At 33.2% G+C, this 21,745-nt stretch overlaps 1 protein-coding gene across 3 annotated transcripts in view; it reads right to left on the reverse strand.

Moving 5' to 3' along the window:
- LOC122720534 (pleckstrin homology-like domain family B member 1) overlaps positions 1 to 21,745 on the reverse strand; it is a 69,696-nt gene that overhangs the window by 31,159 nt on the left and 16,792 nt on the right. The window contains exons 1-2 of one of the 3 annotated variants that reach the window (XM_043947301.1): positions 3,408 to 3,518; positions 1,441 to 1,768 (exon numbers count right to left, since the gene is read on the reverse strand). Coding sequence is in view for 1 of the 3 variants with exons in the window: in XM_043947300.1 (XP_043803235.1) it covers positions 3,408 to 3,537 (130 nt within the window). In the remaining 2 variants the exon portion in view is untranslated. Of the gene's footprint in view, positions 1 to 1,440; positions 1,769 to 3,238; positions 3,314 to 3,407; positions 3,540 to 21,745 lie in introns of those variants that run through there. The other 2 variants (XM_043947300.1, XM_043947302.1) reach the window with 2 other exon arrangements.

Raw genomic sequence — 21,745 nt, forward strand, 5'->3', positions numbered from 1 at the left:
GCACGGCTCCCTTGGAGGCCGTGGGGAGTCGATATCCGGCATACGATTCCACGAGGTGGAAGGAACCGGTTAAATATTCGATCGGCACGGTTTTTTTCAATGGGGCAGAATTTAGATAGTAGGCCGAGCCAGAAATGCAGCGCGATCTTTATTTATAGACAGTTGCATTCCCAGTCCGATTTTTAAAAGCCGCCTCTCTGATCTAATCCTTTCGGTGTTCTATCTTCGTTTTAATCATTACATTTCGATCGTTGTATCGGGATGAGTTTGGAGAAAGTTTGTTTTGTAATTAACGATAGTGAAATTTTATTTTTATGTCGCGTTCATTCGCTCTGATCTGAAAATTTTCTTTTAACGCCTTAAGTTTTATTCCTTGTTTGTTATTTGAATCAAAAATTTTCTTACTTTCTCAGATTTTGATAAATCATCGATAATTGTAAAAATCGAGGTTTTAATAGGTATATACAAAAGTAGGTAGAAATTAGAACTGATTTAAATTTTATCTATCATTCCATCAAATCAATTTATGGTTCCAAGAATCGTTATCATAGTCGCAAAAAAGAAAAACTTTTATACATAAATTCCAGCAACTACGCAACATCAATCGCATAGAAAACGTCTCGTATATGCATAGTAAGTGCCTCTCATGCGGAAACGCGCATACTAGACGAGACGACGTCATTGTTATCTTGTTCTATTGACAGTAAGATCGCCGCATACTATTCTTCTTCGATTCCTTTGCGTGGAAAGCCGATTGTATCTCGGAAAATTACAAAACCAGTTACGAAATTTCAGTTTTCTCCATGGAAAAGCTCCTTTTCTTGCAAGTGTGCATGAATTGCATACTTAAAGAAGATTGCAAGAAATTTTCTATTTTAGAACTTGTCAAATTTTCTTTACCTTCTGTAAATTTAAAACATTTATCATTGTGTATCTTTTGGAATAAATAATCAGGAAAAAAAGCAAAACAAGAAAGCCACTCACTCAAGAAACTCATCTGATCGTTAGAATTCAAAGTTACGTAAAGTCTTCTTCATCATAGTAAATTTTATGCGATACAAGATATCCAAAATAGCAGCTAACGATATATATATTTTCTTTCAAAATATTGATATAATTTAACTAATACACTATAAAAAAAATCGTCAATCATAAAAAAGTTCAGTATTTGATAACCCAAAGAATAACATAAGACACTTAAGGATCATCAAACCAATAAAATTTTGATTGATTTCAAAATATTTTGTTTCTGTAATTCTGTAAAAAACAGACAGATAATTTTTATTAAAATTGAACGTAATCAGAACGTAATTATTTTCATTAATTCTACAGTTAAGTTTAATTAACTGTATCGCAAGATCTTAGAAAGGAGAACACGTAGAATCGTAAAGAATTCAGAACACGATAGAGATTAAGCGTGAATGGCTTGAGTTGACTAACCATTCGATTTCGTCGATGAATGCAAATATTTGTGTTCGGTCGGCTCCTTTCCGGTTTTGACACCGGTGCACGTGCACAGAGGATCTCTCGCGGCTTCCTGCCGCGTCCCCGATATATTTTTAAAAGCGTGAATCTCCGTCGCCTGTGGAGAGAAATCTCGCCGCGTCTCGATTATTTCAGGAATAAGTAGACTGCCGGAGGTTGGTAGGTAGGTTGATGAATTTTACCAGGCTAATTGCACGACGTCCAACACTTAATTGCGAGTCATACCGTCATCTCGTTACCGATGACTACTTCCAACTACTTGATGGATCGTTTAAAATCTTGTCTGAAAAATCTTGTTTATAGTAATTGAAATATGATTCAATCCTCGTACGCGCAAAATTTTTGACATCAACTCGTGATTTTCTAATAATAGAATTGTGAATCTTGGAATCGAGATTAACAAACAGATACGTAGCGAGCGTCAGCTCATTTAATTGGATTTTAAAAATTTTAAAAATTTTTTTAATGAGAAGATAAGTTCATGTTTCAATGAAAAAGAAAAAGAAAAAAAGTATTTAAATATTGACACAAAGATTAATGGAATCGTGATTGTATCGGATGATGAAGATTCGATATAGAAAACGATTTTGTTTCTGGCTCGAGAGATAGAAAGGATTTGGATAAAATTCATCATCTGGTATTTATTCGATTCGATCGAGGATAAAAATACGCGATATGAGATTGCATAATTGAAGCAAGTGGGGCTTCGACAATGAACTCAAGATCACGAACGAATGTGTAATCTCATTAAAAATTTGGAAAAAAAACTTTCCCCTTATCAAACGATTTATATAATTTTAAATGAATTTTATTAAAATCAATTTATTATTTTAAATTTAAATTATTTCTTGTTTTATAACAGATATAAATTTAATTTGTATTTAAATTAATAGAAATATTTTTATTTGATTGAATTCATGCATGACACGATTCAGAATATAAATTTTGATTAAAAAAGTTAATAAATTGACACGCACGGTTATTAATAAACTCTTCTCGTCTAGTTTCCTAATTATATATCTGAGAATACACGAGAATACCCAGAATCCCTCGACCTCTTAATGTATTCTATTATAGACGACAAGGAAGCATCGAGACACGGGAAAATTCCAGGAAAATCTTTTCAAAGAAATTCACTATATTTCATTTCACAGAGATATAATCGCAGAATTTGTGTAACGCACAAGAGAAGTGAAACTTTCCAGCACGTTGGATCTCATACTCGTACATCACTATTAAACTTTTATCAGACAGAATTACATACTACGTGTTGGAATCACGGATTAAAATTGATGAATCATTGCGTTATAATTGCAACGTTATCTGGCAAACGGTTGTCGCCTCAATTTATACAGCCTGGTTATAAATTTAATAAACGATTTTAAAAATTCAACTTTCCCAGAAGAATCTACTTCCTTTTGGAATACCATATTTTTATTACAAAACAAATTTTAACTCGACACTTGTGATTCAATTTAAACTACTGAATAAATCAAAACGAAGAAGAAAAACGGAAAAATATACAATCTAGAAATTATTATCGTTAAAATTATCTACAATTCATAAGCAATATAAATTGTAGATATTTCAATTGAAGATAAATATACCGATCGTTCCAAAAGAATAAATTCAAATAACGAAAACTCCTTTCAAATCTCCATCATTAATCATCATCATTAATCTCAATTCTCTGATGTTAGTGCTCTATATATATATACACAGTCAAAAACTATTTCAATTCCGCCACTCTTACCACATCCAAAGGTTAATTCATCTTTCAATCGCGTTCACCCACATCGACCGCTCGATCGAGGAGACAAATCGATGAACAAATTCGACACACCGTTTACCCTCGCCAAATACACCACCGTTTTTCCAATTCACGGCCACGCACAGGTGAACAAGCATGCCTTCAGCCTTACCTTCGGGCAAAGGATGTAGGGTCACCGCCGTTGACAAACGTCCGCTTCCCGTGGAAACGAGATGCGGCGCTTCCGTTTGCACACGCAACGCTCGCCCAGCCTCGCGCACCTCAAGACCGGCGGTCGCCATGCCTGGACAGAAAAAAAGAAAAAAATAATTAGTGAAAATTAGTCATGAGTATTGAAATTAATCATAGAAATCGTGTCTGAGTTATAACGCGTTATAATTCACGAAGGGTGTATTAATTTTCGTGGATACTTTATCATTGGCTTGTTGCAAAACTCTCTCCCCTTTCTTGTATTGTATTCTTTGAAAGATTCGTAATATTATTCTCGACTTCAATTATTTTAGAAATGGAAACTTTTCTTTTTATTATTTTAAAAGAGAAAGATTGTCAATCGTTCCATTTAACGATTGCTGGATTAAATTAAAGATGAATGTTTTCCTCAAATTTTTCAAAGTCCAGCACAAAAATATGGCCGTCCACAGAGGATCAAAGCAGGAAAGAGGAGAGATTGTTCGAGATTGGATTTCGTGTCATCGAATTCGTGATACGATCGATTCCAATTGCTCACCCTATATATCTCAAAAACCGCGACGTTTTTATTCGTATTACGGCCCTTCATATTTTTCAATTTAAAAATTATAAAGGAGAGGAGGGTACACGGCGCCGGTATCAATGTCAGATTGCACAGGATACACTGATGCCGGGACACGAAAATTATGCAGGCATCGGGATCACGTTGATAAAAAAAAAAAAAAAAAGAAAAGAAAAGAAAAGAAAAAAGGAAGATCCTTTTCTCACGTTCGTGGCACAAGTTGTGCCTCCTCCGCGCGGCGTATACCCACTAATTTATCATGACCCGTGACTCGAGTGAGACGAGGGGTACGGGGAGGAGGGATGGAGACGAAGAAGAGGGATAAGAAAAAGAAGGGAAGGAATATAACAGAAAAAGAATCCCGGCCATCCCGAGGAGACCGGTTTCCTCTCGTTCTCTTCGCCCCGTCCCTTCTTCTTCGTCACTTATTTTTCTCGTCTCGCGCCGGTAAATCGATCTCATCCCTGCGTCTTCGACAAGATCGAATTCGTTATGCTTGAAGATCGGTAATAGTAAAATCTGGAAATAAACGACATGATTGAAATTGGCATTTCTGAACTCCGTTTAAGGATGGATCGTTCCATCTTTTCATCCTGTTGCGAAAAAGAGAGAAGAAGCGAAGATATGTGTTACAGTTGCAATTTATCGTGATTATTATTATTTTTGATATAATAAATTCTATAAGGGAGAAATTAACGATAGCATCGATTTGCTTTTCTTCTTCTTTCTGTGAATTCTTGCACGTGAATTTTGTATGAAGAGAATCTCTCGATATTTTTTCGATTGTCGAAATATTATTTTATTTGAATTTATTATTCTTTACGCGTTGTAGTAATTTATGTATGAGCGAAAAGATATAATTTCTACAAATAAGAATGTGTATATGTAGTTTTGTTTAAATAATAATCAATGTATTCATTTAGAATGAAAATACTTGACAATTTTCAAGTGACTGAATTCTTGAAGAGTTTTCACTTTGCAGGATTTTCTGAATACTTGAAAACTGGATTCGAGGAAGTGCTTCGAACGTTTTAAATTCCAGGAACTCATTAAACCATTGTGGTAACTCAAAACGTGTATTTTTAAATATTTAATTCACTTATCCTAAGCATCTTATCTTGTTAAATTTAAAGATGGCTTTAACATGATCTTTGTTTGAAACTCTTTGACAAATATTGAATCAATAAATTATTATAATTATAGGAATCCTATTTCCTTCATTTTTACTTTAAAATTTCAAAAATTTCATTATTGGTAATCTTTTTAAAATCATAATAAATAATTGAGGAATTCTTTCTAAAACATACCTCGTAATGATATAAATATTTAAATGAAATTTCTTCGATACAATAATTTTATCACTGATTATCATTGATTCGTCAAAACTAATCACAATTTCGTGGATACGTGTAGAACACACGTTCGGATAACTCGAGTAAAAAGGCATTATTTCCTCATGTCAGAACACGATAGTTGAACGGTACAGTCTAGCGTAATGCGCTTAATTAAAGTTGTTTCAACTCGTTAAGATCGTTCGCACGGGATGAACAACCCTATAAACGGCGGCAATTCGTCGACAACTGGAACGACAGTTTTCATCGTGGAACTTCGTTTTCATCGAATCTTCTTCCCCCATGTTGAGAATTCACTTCGTTGTAGTTATATTCCATTCACGATCTTCAATAATTTTTTCATTCTGTTTCTTTGATTAATTCCAAATTAGTTGGATTTTCCAAGACAAGTATTATTGTATTTTTAATAGTATACAATTTGTTGATAATTTAATTGGTGTATCGATGATTATCTCAGATTTTTTTTCAGTATTCTGTGCCATTCAAATTTTTTGAATAAACTTCAGGATTGCTTATTACGAAACAATTGACCACATTTTTCTTCACATGTAGTTTAATAGTATATTAATTGATGTATAAGTAGTCGATCCCTTCTTAGGAACATATTAAAAGCACGATAAGATAATATTATACATCTCGCAATTAATCAACAGATAGAAATATTATTCGAAAAATCGCTGCTATCTTTTACAAGAAAAACTTGATTACATTTATTTTAATCGTATTTTAATTAATTGTATTTATGAATTATATTTAAAAATATTTATTATTTTTATTATTCAAACATGTTGTTGAAAAGTTTCTTGTATCTTCTGACGCAAAATATTTCTTTTTTTATTTTTTTAAGGAATAGTTGTCAATTTTTCCATACAATATTTTAATATTCGAAAAAGAAAGTGTCCTACATATTCTAATATTACTCCAAGTATTCGAAGAACTATGAAGAGAAAACATAATCTTGGATATAGTAAATTCTTCTAGTATTTACACCCTCGATCATTTAAAAAATGTGCCTGTAAACATATTGAGAAATTTAAAAGGAAAACGAAGACGCAACTGTGCATTCCATTGATATTTTTCTGTAAAGTCAACAAAGTGAATTATTTTTAATCATCTCACTTAATTCCTTGCTATTTTCGAATAACTACGGATCTAAGAGAATGTGGAGCATTTTTTAACTTGGCTCTGACCTCTTTTTTTATGTAAACGAATTAAGATAGTAGAATAAAATGTCTTCCAAATGCTCAGGATCCGAACAATCAGAGAACAATTTTTTAAATTATTTTTTAAATTAATATATATATATATATATATATATATATATATTATGATTTCTGATATCTTAACTTCTTTTTTAAATAAAAAACAATGATTATATCGTACGATTTTATATTTTTGTATATTTCTATCTATTGACTTATCTTGAAGACAAGACCTGTATATCTCGAGAAATAATAAAAAAATTAACCAAATATACAAAATTTCGTGGAAGATATTTAATCAAAGAAGACAATATTAAAAAACGAACTGGTCAAAAAGAAGGACACGTAAAATCATCATTGTTTATTATCACACCCTAAAAATTACGCGTTTCATGTGCTACTAATTATACATTCCTATAGGATGAGCGTGCCTCGAACCTCGAAGCAATTTTGTTTTTTCTTCGACAGTTTACGAGCGTATTTTCGTAACGAAACAGCGCACGCAATAACCGGATGCTTTTTTTCCCCGGTTGAATTTTTCCAACCCTCCTCCTTCTTTCCCCCTTCTCCTCGCTGATAATAATCCGAAAAGGAACGCAATTCGTGGAAGACTCTCTTTTGATACGGATAACTATTCCAATCTTGCCCTGGCTCGTGTTTCAGTTGCTCTGTTTCTTACTCGAAGATAGAACGCCATAGATCTCGTATTTCTAAATGTCGAAAGCGCTCGAGAAATACGATAGCTGGAGGGGGTTTCCAACTGATTGTGCTCCTCCTCTTCATCAATAATCGATTCATCCCTTTCCTCGGTACAAATTCGTTACGGATTTTTTGCTTTGAGCGAGCATAGATTATTTTGTATCCACATTTCTTGATATTCATTACATTTTTTGGGATTTGTTGCACGATTAAATTATTTATAAATGGAGGATTTAAAAAATCTTTGGTCAAATTTAATTCAAGAAAAATTCAAGAGAAAAAAACGTTGCGATTACCGTACGATTTATCTTACAAATAAAAATGTAACATTTTAATTACCGAGAGTACAAGAAGTCGTAATTTAAAAATTGTCAAGAGTGTGCAGCTGCTCGATAATATCGGTTCGATGCTTCAAACCTTTTAAATTCTTTCGTACGAACGAGGGACACACCTGCTCGTTCGCAGGTGAGCTCAATGTAAGGACAAAATTATCTTAGCACGCAATTTCTGGACTTCATACGACTTTTCTTTACAAAACCTCTATATTCGATCAATAACAACATTGATAATTAAATCTTTTTCCCCTTAAATAAAACATCCCCTCCCCCGCGTGTTACAAAGTTCTCGACTTTAATCTCGCGATAGAGTGATGCTCTTCTACTTTTTCCAGCTAATTCAATTGCGTTCAAAGTAAAACTGAAATAAGATAGTTAATTGAAAAAAAATATAGCTATAATTATTTTCACCAAAAATTCACCAAATTGCAGATTGTAATATTTTTCACCGGAGAATATTCTTAAAACTTATAATTAAAATTAAAAACGCGTGCACGAAATCGTTCCACGATTCAATGTATTTTATAAAACTCTGTATTTTTCTCGACATCAAAGATTCCGAAAGAGATGAAAGAGGAAGACACGTGTGCAACGTGCTTTCCACGCAAGTTCTTCTCGTATTCTCGTTTTCTTTTTCGACAGCTAGGCGAAAGGCTACGGCAAAAAAAGAAACAGAAACGCGCTGTTGTTGAAAGAGTAAATCGTAAGTGGCGAGATTGATCCCAAGTACGAGTTTTCGAGATTACACGCGTAGTTCTTGAGAATCAAAGTATCGAGAAGTCGTTCGAGAGAGGTGTTTCGAAGTGGGAGGCAATTAATCTTGCTTCGTGCTAATAATTTTATGAGAAAGATACGCAGCAGAAAAATTAACGAGAACAGTGTGCTTTTGAAAAGTGGGTCAATTAAAAAGGTTCGCGAAGTGTATCTTGTTTTTTCTTGAATTAAACGACATAGTTGTTGTTGAAATATTTAACGAGTATGATGATTCATGCAACTGGCGAACAAGAATGTGATATATAATTTTTAATCTGAAATTTAAATCTTTTTTCTCTTCTGAAAAGTTTTCGATTCAAAGTATACAAATTAAGCTTTGTGTGAGAACTTTCATTTCACGGTTGGAAATTCTTTCGGAGAAAAGCAAAATCTGGCTATACAGGAACGAGAGGAATAACAAACAGATTACGATGAAGATTGAGCGAAACCATAAATGCTTGCACTTTATATTATCTAATGCTCGAACGGTTGTGAGAAAATAATTAAAAATATTTTGAAAATTGTTTTATCTGTCGTATAAAATTTTAGATAAAAATATTAATACAATATTGATGAATATTAATATTGTTGTCTAATTTAGATTATTCTCAAAATCGTTTTACAAGTTTGTTAAAGAGATAATTCTAAAAGCGATCTGTTTTAGTTGATTGGAGTTGTTTTCGAGCATTAGATGCATTCGCGTCGATGAATCATTATTTTTTTCAATATATCGAGTTATTTACAAATGATAAGTTACAACTAAATTATTTAAGACAAAATAAGATATGTCATTATCTAAGAAGATATTGTGATTTTTTTTTTCTTTCTTCAAAATTTGTAATACGTAAACGATATCGAAAACAAATACATTATCAATATTGATGATCTAATCATATTACTAATACTATCGATTTGAAAAACAAATCTTCTTTTTTAATTTTCTAATAGTACAATTCGATAAATAAAATCCAAATATACGAATTAAGTTTTAACACTATCGATATTATTAATAATAAAATACTATAATTTTAATAGTATTTTTTTAATACATTGACAATAAAAATAAAATTCTTTCTTTGTTCCTTCTTTCTTAGTGTATTACGCAATAAAGATAAAATACGGTGTCACGAACACGCTTCAAACAAAAATCAAATGTTATCTACAATATTTACCATCTCAAAAACTAGAATACATCGTCAGAGATATCAAATTCCTTCAAAAATCAAAGAAGAACCTAAATCAAACCTGTCATATAATCTCAATAATCTCAAAAATTAAAGTACTCCGCCAAAAAAAAAAAAACACTCTTAAAATTCCATACCAACTCGAAAAAAATAAGACACTCCACATCGTCAAAAGAACTCCCGAAAAATTAAATTAAATGCGATCGAATGCGACTTTAACGTTTCAATTCCCGTATCCCCTATCCACCACTACTACTCCATTTCCACGAAAATAAAATACCCCGCATTACCGCAAACACCGCACGCTCGCCACGCGAAGATTTAATTACTCGACCTTCGCGTCTTTCTCGAGGAGCCCGAATGAAAAGCCGGGGTAGAATATAGAAACGATTCATCCTCGAACCCGATGCGGGCCCGCGTTTTACATTGAAACGTGGAGGAGGGGGAGGGGCGTAGGCGCGAGACACTTTGAGCCACGGGTTCCACGTTCAGCTGCAAAAGGAGACGTCCGTGGCAAAAAAGCGACCCCGGTTACGGCGAAAGGGGACCAACAGACGACGAGGAGGAGGAGGAGGAGGAGGAGGAGGAGGAGGAGGCCAGGCGGAGGGACGCGTGTCTCCTCTGTGGCCTCGTGAAACGTTCGCACGGAACAAGTGTTACACGATGAGATAACGCTACTTATGCTTTATGTAATGGGTTCTCGCTTTCGTTATCGTTCTCGAGCTTTCACGAGCGGAAACCGGCGGTCAAATTTAACGGTGATAAATATTGGTCGGTTGGTAATTACGGTGATACGGGATGAGAAATGATTGTTCTTTTTTTTTTTTTTTTCTTGGTTTCTTCTTCTTCCTTAAATTAACTGATCGCTACTAGTTCGTTGCGAAAATTTAATTTGATTGAAATTAATCTAGTAATTGGAAAATATGAGGCTGAACAAATTGGTTCTCTGCGTTTGTAATATGTATTATTGTATTTTGTATGAATAATCGTTTAGGAATTATTTGTGGAATAGTAGCATTTTTTTTTTTAACGATTATTTTACGCGTATTTTAGACTTTGTAGAGAGATTTCGTGAGATTGACGTTTCACGATGGAATTTTCACGGGGCCGATAAGATTCGAGATAACGAAGGTATTTTGTTTAGTCAGTTGGGGATTTGAGCGTTAATTGGTTTTTCTTCTTGGTGGATGATTTATTATGTATGGAAGAAGAACTGTTTAGGAATATGCTTAGATTTCGTACGAATAGTTGGAAATTGAAGAGAAGAAGTAATATTTAAAATTAGAGGTTATAAATATAATATAATCCAAACGATTGAAATTTGTTTTAAACAATATATGTATTTTTATTGTTTCAAATCCTTTGGATATGAGAAAAATATTGAAATGAATTTTGTTTGTGTATATTTAAAAAGATTTATGAAATATTACTTCGATGATTTTGAATTATTTATAAAATTGATTGGAGATCTCGATGATAGCTCGATGATAGCTAGGTGTTTATAATAAACACGTTAAATAAAATATTTATTTTTCTCAATCCATAATCGAACGATTGATATTCTAAAGCCGAAAGTTTAGATTTCATCGTTAATCGTAAAAATCTCTTTATCGATAAAATTACGGACAAAATGAGTAATCGTGAAATCTTAACGAGATTAATTGTTATATAAATCGAGTTATCAAAGAAAAATGTAGAAAATAGATTAATATTGGAATTACTTTCGTTAGTAATAATGAAATTCAATCAGAATATTTTGAATGTGAATATTTTCAATTATTTAGGAAGAATTTTTAATATCCAAAAAATAAGATTCACCCATAAATAGATAAAGCATCATCCCTGAATGATTAAATATAACAAAATTCCGAATTGTACACGTAATAAACGCTAAAAAAAAAAAAAAATTCCCGTATAAATCACCAGTCGAGCGTCCTTCGTAGTACACGAACTGCTAAAAAGGCAATCGAGAGTACTATCGAGGCGAAATATCTCAATATAGCAACGTGTGTCGCTATATTGAGCTGGTCTTTGTCAATGACAACGTCCAATGAATTCCTTATTAGGTGGGCTGCCATATCAAGCGGAATCGATTACGTTTGACATCGAATCTTCCTTAGGCCTTATATTATACTCACATCTTCGTTTCATTACTATATAATGCATTTTGCTTCGTTTGATTGAAATTTTTTTACTTTCTCAGAAGATAGAAATGATAAAGAGAGGCTTATATAAGAGTTCATGCACGAACAGCTTTTATCTAAATAATATTTTTAAATTTTCTATATCACGAAAATTGCTTTTTAAATGTACTGCATTATATATTTCTCTCACGTATCTCAGTCAATTCAATCGAACATTTACAAAATAGATATAGATTCGTGCGCTCCCAAAATCTCAAGATCCAAGTCACAATCACAATTCCATTCCAGATTCAATACACCTTCCCACGAGTAAGCACATCCCTCTCTGAATCTAAATCAACAGGGGTTTCAAGATTCGATAAAATGATTTCAGAAAAAAACATAGAAAAAGTATTTTTTAACAATTTTAAATCAAATTTAAAAAGCATCATTCCTTGTCTCTTTTGCATAAAGCAGTATAAAGATTTTTTTCTTGATCTTCAATTTTCAACAAGTAAAAACCAGATAATATAATCCCCTTTTGGCTTAAAGAATCTTTTTTCACCTATTAGCCAAACATTTTACATCTACAAAAAAAAAAAACATACAAATATTTATAATCCAATAAACGCAAGAATAAAATTTTATTCGCCATAAGCATAATATCCTTGCAAAAATTTCTGCTCTCCGTTCTTCGTTTATCCAGAAGAAGAAATTCTATTCTCTGATTGATAGTCCCTGGAACGCATAGGCAGCGCATAAAAGCGCATCTTCTCGCACGCCACAGGAGCGGATGTTCTATATGCGGAGGGCCGGACGCGAGTACCTGACGCGCTCCTCGTTCGTCGCAGTAAAACCGTTTCTGTAAATAAACTCGTATCTGTCAGAGGAGAGGGATGCTTTTTGCCCCCTCCTTTATATTGTTCCGGCGAAATTACCAGAAATGCAACCACGAACACGCCCGGTTAAAACTGTTTCCCGCGGTTTTTTGCACCGTCCGCGACTATTCCGCCTGCGTTCGCACGATGCTCCACCCTTTTTACCGCCTAATGAACCTTAACGACGCGGTTTCCATCGTAATTCCGCGTGCAAGTAAGCGCGGCTCGATTCGATGGACCGACTTTTTTCCTTCTCTTTTTTTCCTTGGATGGAAAATTTCGATGTATTAGTTGATGAGATTATCGAGGGAACGAGGTGAATCGAGACGTTTCGAGAGAAGTTAAATTTGGAATCGAATGGCGTGGAATGCGTGGTGGTGGAAGAGATGGGGGTGCGAGTGATCGAGACACGATGTTGAACGTGCCTTTGATTGAATTAGAAATATAGAAGGTGTTGTTGCATCGTAGGTATTCGTAGGTAAATTTGTTTTAGTTTTAGTTTATATTTTGCAACGGGAAGGAAAATGATGTGATATAAATTTTTAATTGGAGAAATTTGACGAACGTGTCACATTCTAAGGGATAACTCATTTTACTTAACAAATTTTTTGTAGTACTACTACAAATGTTTATCGAAGATAATTATGTCTTCCATCAATGTCCATCAAACTGAATTTATCGAATTTTAATCTTAATATTTAGGACACGACGATGTCTTCAACGTATAATTAAACGCCTTGACCTCATTATAACACCGAACCCGTACGAACACCCGTATGAACCCGCATCCTGCTCGCTCGAGGAAGGAAATGTCATTCGCATCGTCTCTCTTTGTGTCTTCTATTTCATCTCGCTGCATTCCAATTAAACCGTTCAATCGCAAACTTCAAGAGAACGTATTGCGTTTGATTGATAATTGAAGAAATTTAATTCTTTTTATCCATGAAAATTGTGTGAAATCAATCATTAGTATTTTCCTTCTTCTAAGCGTCACAATTTACGAAACTTTGAATGAAATTAAAAATTTTGTTGCTTTCGCATTTTTTACAAAAAAGGAAAAATACCTCAAAATACTTCTCAGCAATTGAAAATTTTCTTCATATCTTTTATACTTATGAAATATTCAATCTTCCATTGACTTTTCAATTTGAAATGAAAAGATAAAATTAAAAAGATAATGTTCAATTACAAAAAATAAACAAGTTCATCGTCATCGTGTGATTTATACAATACATAAAATCATCAAATCGTCTTATCACTCTATCAGATGCTCTTCAATTTAAAAATTCCAATAGAAAATCGTACGTCATTAATGAACAGTTATAGATCAATAAAAAAAACTTGCAACACATTATTATTTCAAGAAACATCTTAATCTGCAATCCACGATCCAGGATCAGGTGAAAATTTCAATATATTTTCACTCTCTTAAAGCGGCAACTTTCGATCAATAAAATTCACTTGTTGCCCTAAGCAACATTCAACTACAGACCAAACCGAATGCCCGTACAAGATAAAACGCTTATCAAGAATATTGCGACTGTAATTCAAACTTGGTAAATCGTTTAATTTCAGTCGGTTATCGTTCGAATACCTCTCATTAAAGACTTTCACATCGGGTCAGCGATATCTTTCTACGAAAAATTTACTTTCCTTTCCACTATCGATTTCCGCGAAGACTCGTTTCTTCGGATCCGTGATACATATCCTCCCACGATAACTAGCTAAATATTATGGTATGCCTTGCAAAAAAGTCGATGACAGACATTACGAGTCATTGAATCTTCATTAAATATCGTACTGCAATTCAAAGAACTTAGATTAAAAAAAAATCTTTTTTATCTTAATTTCCCAATTAAAAATTCTTACCACTTATTATACCCGCATTATTAATTGCATTTTAATGATAAGTTAATTCTTCTGCTAAAATGACAATCTTTGTTACAAAATTTGGAAAAAGGGAATTGAAGACATTTTCTAAAATGTTTCTATAGATAGCTGTGTACATAATTCTAAGTTGTCGTTAATTAATTAATATAGAAAAATTATTGTAGAAAACTCTCTAACAATTTAGAATGTTCTAAATACTTACAAGCAAGGTATCATCTGAGTATCATCATTCCATTAATTTCAACATTAGTAAAAAATAAACGAAAAATTATTTAATCTCATTTTGATATATCTATTATATAAATAATTGAGGATGGATATTTCGTTCAATCAAGTTAGTGTTTATCGAAAGTTGTCAATTTGATGCTATACTATTAACCGAACCATAATTGTGACTATGGGATATAATTGTATACCATTAGATTGAAAGCTGATCTTTATTATCTCGAGAATTCCTCTTTGATCCTCTACTGGAGGCTGGATCGAGGAAATCGTGATACAATCACGTATCACGTATGGCAATACTGGACACATCTTACTGGTAAACATTTATGCCCAAGTGTTAATTGTCGTTAATAAGAAACGAACGTTGACCCAGTGATTAGTTATAGTATCAGTTCGTATCAAAAACTGTGCCAATTAGATGGATCACGTCAGTTCACGCTTCTGCATATATACATATATATCCCTTGAAAAATTTAATGATGAAAAATTAACCGAACAATTTAACAATGATTTCAATTTGCGACAAATATGAAACAAAATATCTATTAAAACGAAAGAAAAAAAAAAAAAAAAAAAATTCGTACGGTATTTTTTTGGAAGCCACTTGAAAAACTTTCATCGAAATACTTTTAACTCTGCCGGTCGAGGAACCGTGTTAACGACCTTTCGGTAAATTGAACTGGCTTTTGCTCCGAGATCGTAAAGCTGTCTGCTCTCATAACGGTGCCGGTGACACCTTTGCGCCCTGTAACTTTTATCTCGTGACGAAATAAGCTGTCTGGACAAGAGGAAAGAGGGAATTTCAAATTTTACGACACCGGAATGGAGGATCTCTTGCATTACTTATCTCGTCTCACGCGTTAAAATCTCCGCTTATTATAGAGGTGAATTGAATAGTTCCCAAGTTGGAAGCCTTCGTAATAATATTTGCAGCCGTAAAAAAATGTTTAACCATTTATCCCGTGCATTATATTTTATGCTCGAACTTTCTTATTTCCTTATTCCAATGATGCATAAGTAAGTGGTTTAATTTAACCCAACTTGAGATACGATGTTCACATTTTAACGTGAAACGCGTGGATCAGAAAGTGACTTGAAATTCTTACTCTTCTTTTTTACCGCATAATAAAACGCAATTGAAGAAACTTTCCTAAAAAAAAATAATAATAATAAGAAGAAGAAGAAAGAAAGAAAGAAAATACTTACACCAATTATCCGCAATTACAAATTAATTACAAAAAATATAATCTAATCTCCTTCGAAATTTTTAAAATCTCCTCCTCCAATCGATTCGACTGAACTTTCAACAGATAAAGAAATAATCGGGAGGGGCACGTCTCTTCAAATATCGCTCTAAAATCTCGCCACGTACACGTTTCTATTTCCCCACGGAGTCTCGAAATCCCGAGATTCCGTGCGTGCACCCTCTTTCCTCCCCTTTTCCACTCGCTTTTTTAGGGAACCGCTAAAAAGTCACCCTGTCAGCCGGGTGGAGGACGACACCGTACACCGTATCCGCGCTCGCTTCCGCCATCATCTTATGCCCAAGTATCACCGATACCGACAGTAACGGGTGACCAACGGGGAACAAATTGACATGCGGCTAGTTGGCCTGCATAACTGTGGCCTCTGAGACCGCAGCATTCTTCCAACGGATTATCATTATCGGCCTTCGTGATACTCAATGAATATCCAATGACTCGGTGTTACGTGGTGACGGTGACGATGGTGGTGATGGTGGTGGTGGTGGTGGTGGTGGTGTGCACACGCGAGCGATCAATACGTGATGGTCTTGCGGCGTTCCGTGGCTCCGTGACTTTTCATCCGTGATCAGGAACAGGGGAAATTACCGTTCGATTAATCCTGCTGGGACGGATGGATGGATGGATCGATTGATTGGAACTATCGATGATGAAAGTTGCGACCTCTTTTTCATCCTCTTTCGCTTCCCATTTCTTTGTATGGGTTGCTTCTTCAATTGGATAGGAATTTGATAAACGAGGATTTATATCGAATGGGGAAATATTTTTCATCTCGATAATTTTCTGATAATAAACTTGCGATCTTGGAATAGCGTGAATTAATATATATATATTCAATGATGAAAGATGGAAGATCTTTTGATGAGAAGAATTCTTATCCAATAAGTATTTTAATTTTTGATAACGAAGTTTGATGGTGAAGAAAGTTAGGTTTGGGTTAGAGCGTTGCCTTAAATGTTGGGTTTAGTTATTTTACCAATGTATCTCGATGCAAATCGAATCTATAACACGATAATGAAATGTTATTAATCAAAATTTTCAAGAATTATCAAAAAGTTTTTAATATTGCATAGATACAACTTACATTTCATTCATAAGATTTCTCAAGACCTTCAAATTGTTTCTATTCGTCCGTTCTTCGATAATCAATCGAATTAGAATTCTTCTAAATCTTATCATTTTATCATCGAACCAACAAATATCAAATATCGAATGAACAACTTATCACTAATATGATGACTTGAGATAACAGATTTTTTTTAAAAACTCACTTAAGCACGGAGAGGAACAGAAACGTCGTATTACATTCATCCTTGAATCGTTTGATGATTGAATACCAGGAAAAATCCCATTCGCGTCGATATTTTCGAACGAATTTTGGAAAAATCTTTCGATCATCGGCGGCGAAATTTCATTTGTGTTCGACAAGCGTCGATGAAAGACTGGAATGCGAATTGCTTTTCGAGAAATCGATAGAACAACGAGCGTAGGTATTTAATAAACTAGTGACGAAGAAACGTGGGCGAAAGTTTTGGCCATCGTTCTCTCATCGTCATCATAAGAGTGTCGGCCAACCTGTTAAATGTCCTACATTTCAAATAATCGCGATTCAAGCGAGAAGAAAAGTGTTTCGACTTGCGATAATTGTTTAGTCGGTTGAAGTTTGAGATATTTTCGTTAATTTACAAAAGAAAATTTAAACAATTTCAATTTGGAAAATGTGGAAATTAAAGGATTGAAACTTAAAAATTTGTAAGAATATGGAAAATATAATATTTTGGTTCAAAATAAAGAGAATTTTAAACATCGATGAATCAATGTTTGAAATTTGAAAGATTAAGAAATTGATGGATTCGATTAATCTGAAAATTAGAAATTGATTTTATCGCGTTGAGTTGTACGCGCGAATCGCAAAATTGAACGGGCGCGATCCTTCTTGAGAATAAAAAAAGAAGAAATCCTTTCGAAATTTTTAATTCGCATAAATAAGCACTTTACCTTCAATTTTACGAGCCATTGAAATCTTTACCCGATTAATTCATTCGTGGCACTATTGTCTTCGTACAACAAAGTATTTAAATCATCCAGGTATTCAAGTGTAATGATTAACAACAGCGGTGGAAATCCATTGTACCATACAGAACAGGTTTGCCTATCTCTCGATCGTTTCTTAATGTCAGATTGAGCATTTTGTTGTATATCCATGATCAATTGAATTATAATACACGATTTCTTATGGTTATAAAGACCGTAATATTTTTTTGCATCGTTTCAGACAAATGATGTCGAATGGTACGCGTGCAATTACAAACGTCGCGATTAAATCTGAATATCTTTGCAATGGTATTATTATCTAACTCGAATCAAATATTTTATATTTCCTTGGTACAGTTCACTAAAATATTTCACGATTTTTAATTCGTTAGATATAAATGTTTAATTTTCTCTTGATGATTGATAAAATTTCATGCGAATTGTAAATATGATACTATAAATAAATACGAACGTGTATATATATTATTCTCTACAGAGAATATTTGTACGTGTATAAATATAAATGCATAGGTAGATACGTAATTATTTATAGTGCATATTTTATAGAATAAAACGCGTTTGGAATTTTTCCAACCCAGAATTTTTACACAGCTTATCATTTTGTAGATAAAGCTGTGAATTATCTCTGTATAATATTCCTGATACTTATCAGAGATCCTTCTAATTAGTCCTTAATAGCTTTTCAAACACTCGAAACATGTTTTATCCATAAGTTGTAAATAAATTATCATTAAATAGCTTCCGACTTTGCTTATTGTAAATTATTAATTAATTCAAATTAATGTTTTTATTTGCTAATTTAATAAATAGAAATTTTATTCTATCCTTGTATAATTAATTCTTTTAATGAAACCTTAACGAGTAAATTTTAATAATTTTTCCCGATAAATTCATTCATATTTTACTAATTAAGTATTCGATTATTACTTGTTACTTGTTAATCAATAATCGTTACTTTATTAAGAACATTAGAAAGATAAAATAAATATGCGAAATACCTGTTTGTAATTCACATCGTTCAACTTTGTGATCGAAGAATCGCGCTTAACGTCCATAATATTCGTATTTTTACATCCAAAAGTAGTTCTTTGAGAAATTTCTAAAAGAAAATATGGCAGTGAATGCGATAAAGCCGAGACATGCGTCAGCGTGCAAATCGTGCGAATTGTTTCTACGACTTGTTTGGAAGGGGCTGATATCGTGCTCGTGCAAGCAAATATTTGCGTATCTTTGCGTACCATAAGCCTCCTTGAAACGCATACAATCTCGCGCATACATTATCGAAAATGGCATAAGAATCATGTAGATTTTTCAACTTAAAAATAACATTTCTTTTTTCAAAATATATCATATTTAAAAGAAATATTTCAAATATTAACCGCGCGTAGCAGACATTAGTCTCGCTTCCTTGTTTGATTTATTAAAAAAGATCGATGATTATGATTATTTCCTCGATCGATATCACGAGTTACCATATTTTAAATAAATATAAATATTATCCACTTTTATTATTGTCCCACAACACTTGTATTACAAATAATTTGATTTTCTACAACATGCTACACGCCTCTGAAGGGAATACTAAAAACTTTGTGGAGGAATGCGACCTTGGAGGTCGTTCAAACCAACTGTATTTGGCCAAGTATATTTCCAGCGATTACTTTCCACGAATATTATATACTTTCTCAAAAAAAAAGAAAAAAAAAAAAGATAAAAACTTCATCAATTATATTAATTCATCAAAAGAATAAGAACGATATAACACATTAAGCCAAGCATTAAAATTCTTCTATCGATCATTGGAAAATTCCTCTTCTCAACTCCTCGTAAGCCCAACAAAATTAACAAAATCACGTAATAACTTCCGTAATATATTGCCAACGATCCTCCTAGCGCCTCCATTTCCGCGAATTCCAACGCGGTTCACCAAAGAAACCATATACACTTGCTCTCGCCAGTGGTCATCCCTTTTCAACACGTGAGATCATCTCTCTGCCTGGGTCGTTGCACTTTCTCTTCCGCCAAGGTGTCGTGGAGAAACACCCGTATCTGAATAAACGCGAGTGAGCCGCCATTTTTCACCCTAAATGTCATCCATCCCCAGCCGCGTCGTTATTATGGGGACGCGGTCCCACCGGTTGGAATTCCTTTAAAGTGCGTCTGGGAAATTTGGAATGCATCGATGACTCACACCTTCGGATTTTCACTTGGAAAGCCTATCGGCTGCTGTCCTGTCGCCATGAATAATTCAGAATTCGAATGGCCCCTTATGACTGAGTTCCTCGGGATTCGTCGCGATTCCTTCGTGCTATCGATTTCGGTTTGTGATGAACAATCAGAGATTGCGATTTCTTTTTTCTTTTTTTTTCTTTATAATGGAAGACTGCACGTTGGAGGATTAATTCGCCACGTTATTCTTTTCAACGTTTTCAAGAAAGAGTAATTGCATCCTTAGAGAACGTTTGTATATATTTTTCAAAATGGATGCATCAAGAGTTTTTGTGAAGCTCATTTAATATTAATATGTATTACTTTTTATCTCGTATTATATTATTAATTTTATTTTTATGTGTGTATTAAAGATGGAAGCGTAACAATTTTATCATTATTTTTATAATAACAATTTAAATCTTTATGAAGATAATGAATGTTTCGATCGAAATAATTTAGGTTCAAGTAATTTGAAGTAGTGTTCCGCAAGAAGATATTTTGAGTTTCAAATTAGAGATAAATCCCTAATGTTCCCTTATGTGTTATTTAAGCTAAATTTGAGCGTAGAAGTCTTGAGGGTTTCACCCTCGTTCTATTTCGGTTATGATACTTTGTGAGTGTTAATGAGTTGATGAGAAATATTGGATATAATTGTTTCCTATGGGGAACTTTTTGTTTTTCTAACGATGATGAAAGAACACAATGATAAGATAAATTGTCGCTATCTTTATCCTCGATCTTTTATTGGTACGTAACAAATATCAAGAATTTATTTCGTTGTATCATTATGTAATATTTGATTTTGTAATTCGTTCACTGAAAATGATTTGTAGTTCGTATGACTTATGATTTTGAAATCTATTAAAACTACTTCGTTTGACCGTGAATAATTTCTATATTCTAAGAAAAATTCGATTAAAATCCGTCACGCACAATTAAACGTTTCATTGAAACGCATTAATGCAAGTATGCAAGTTTTAATCCCATTGTAATGCTTTCTAACAAAATAGATGTGTATCTTATAATTATATCTTCTTATAATTGCGAAATGTTAATATACGCACAGTTTTCACGTTTTCTTCTTCTTCTTCTTCTTCTTCTTCTTCTTCTTCTTCTGCGTTTCTTGTAAAACGAGAACGCATTCTTATTTAATACATATGTATATATATCTCAACCTGAGTGTAAGAAAAATCATATTGCAGTTTATCTAACAATCAAGTTTGTTACGCATTCACTTGCTACTCGAAAGAACGCGAATCGCTCTTCAATGAGATAGAAAGCGACAAATTAAGAGTTTATTCTTGCTAATTTCTCCTTGTTACTTTCTAATTACTCCTACAACTTAAATTAAATTTACAAAATGTAAATTAAATTTAATGTTATACGTTTTCGTTTTATTAAATACAATATATAAAAATACATATTAATGTTTAAAGAGAAATTCAGAGTTGCATTAAGATAAATGCATTGTCTAGGATACTTTGATGAGATATTTGTACATCTATTACACTATATCTATACATTTAATTCAATTCCAATTTTATCATCATAATATGCATCCCTGACTGT

This window comes from Apis laboriosa, unplaced genomic scaffold (genome assembly GCF_014066325.1).
Source record: "Apis laboriosa isolate Shangri-la unplaced genomic scaffold, ASM1406632v1 scaffold12_cov154, whole genome shotgun sequence".
NCBI classification, from domain to species: domain Eukaryota; kingdom Metazoa; phylum Arthropoda; class Insecta; order Hymenoptera; family Apidae; genus Apis; species Apis laboriosa.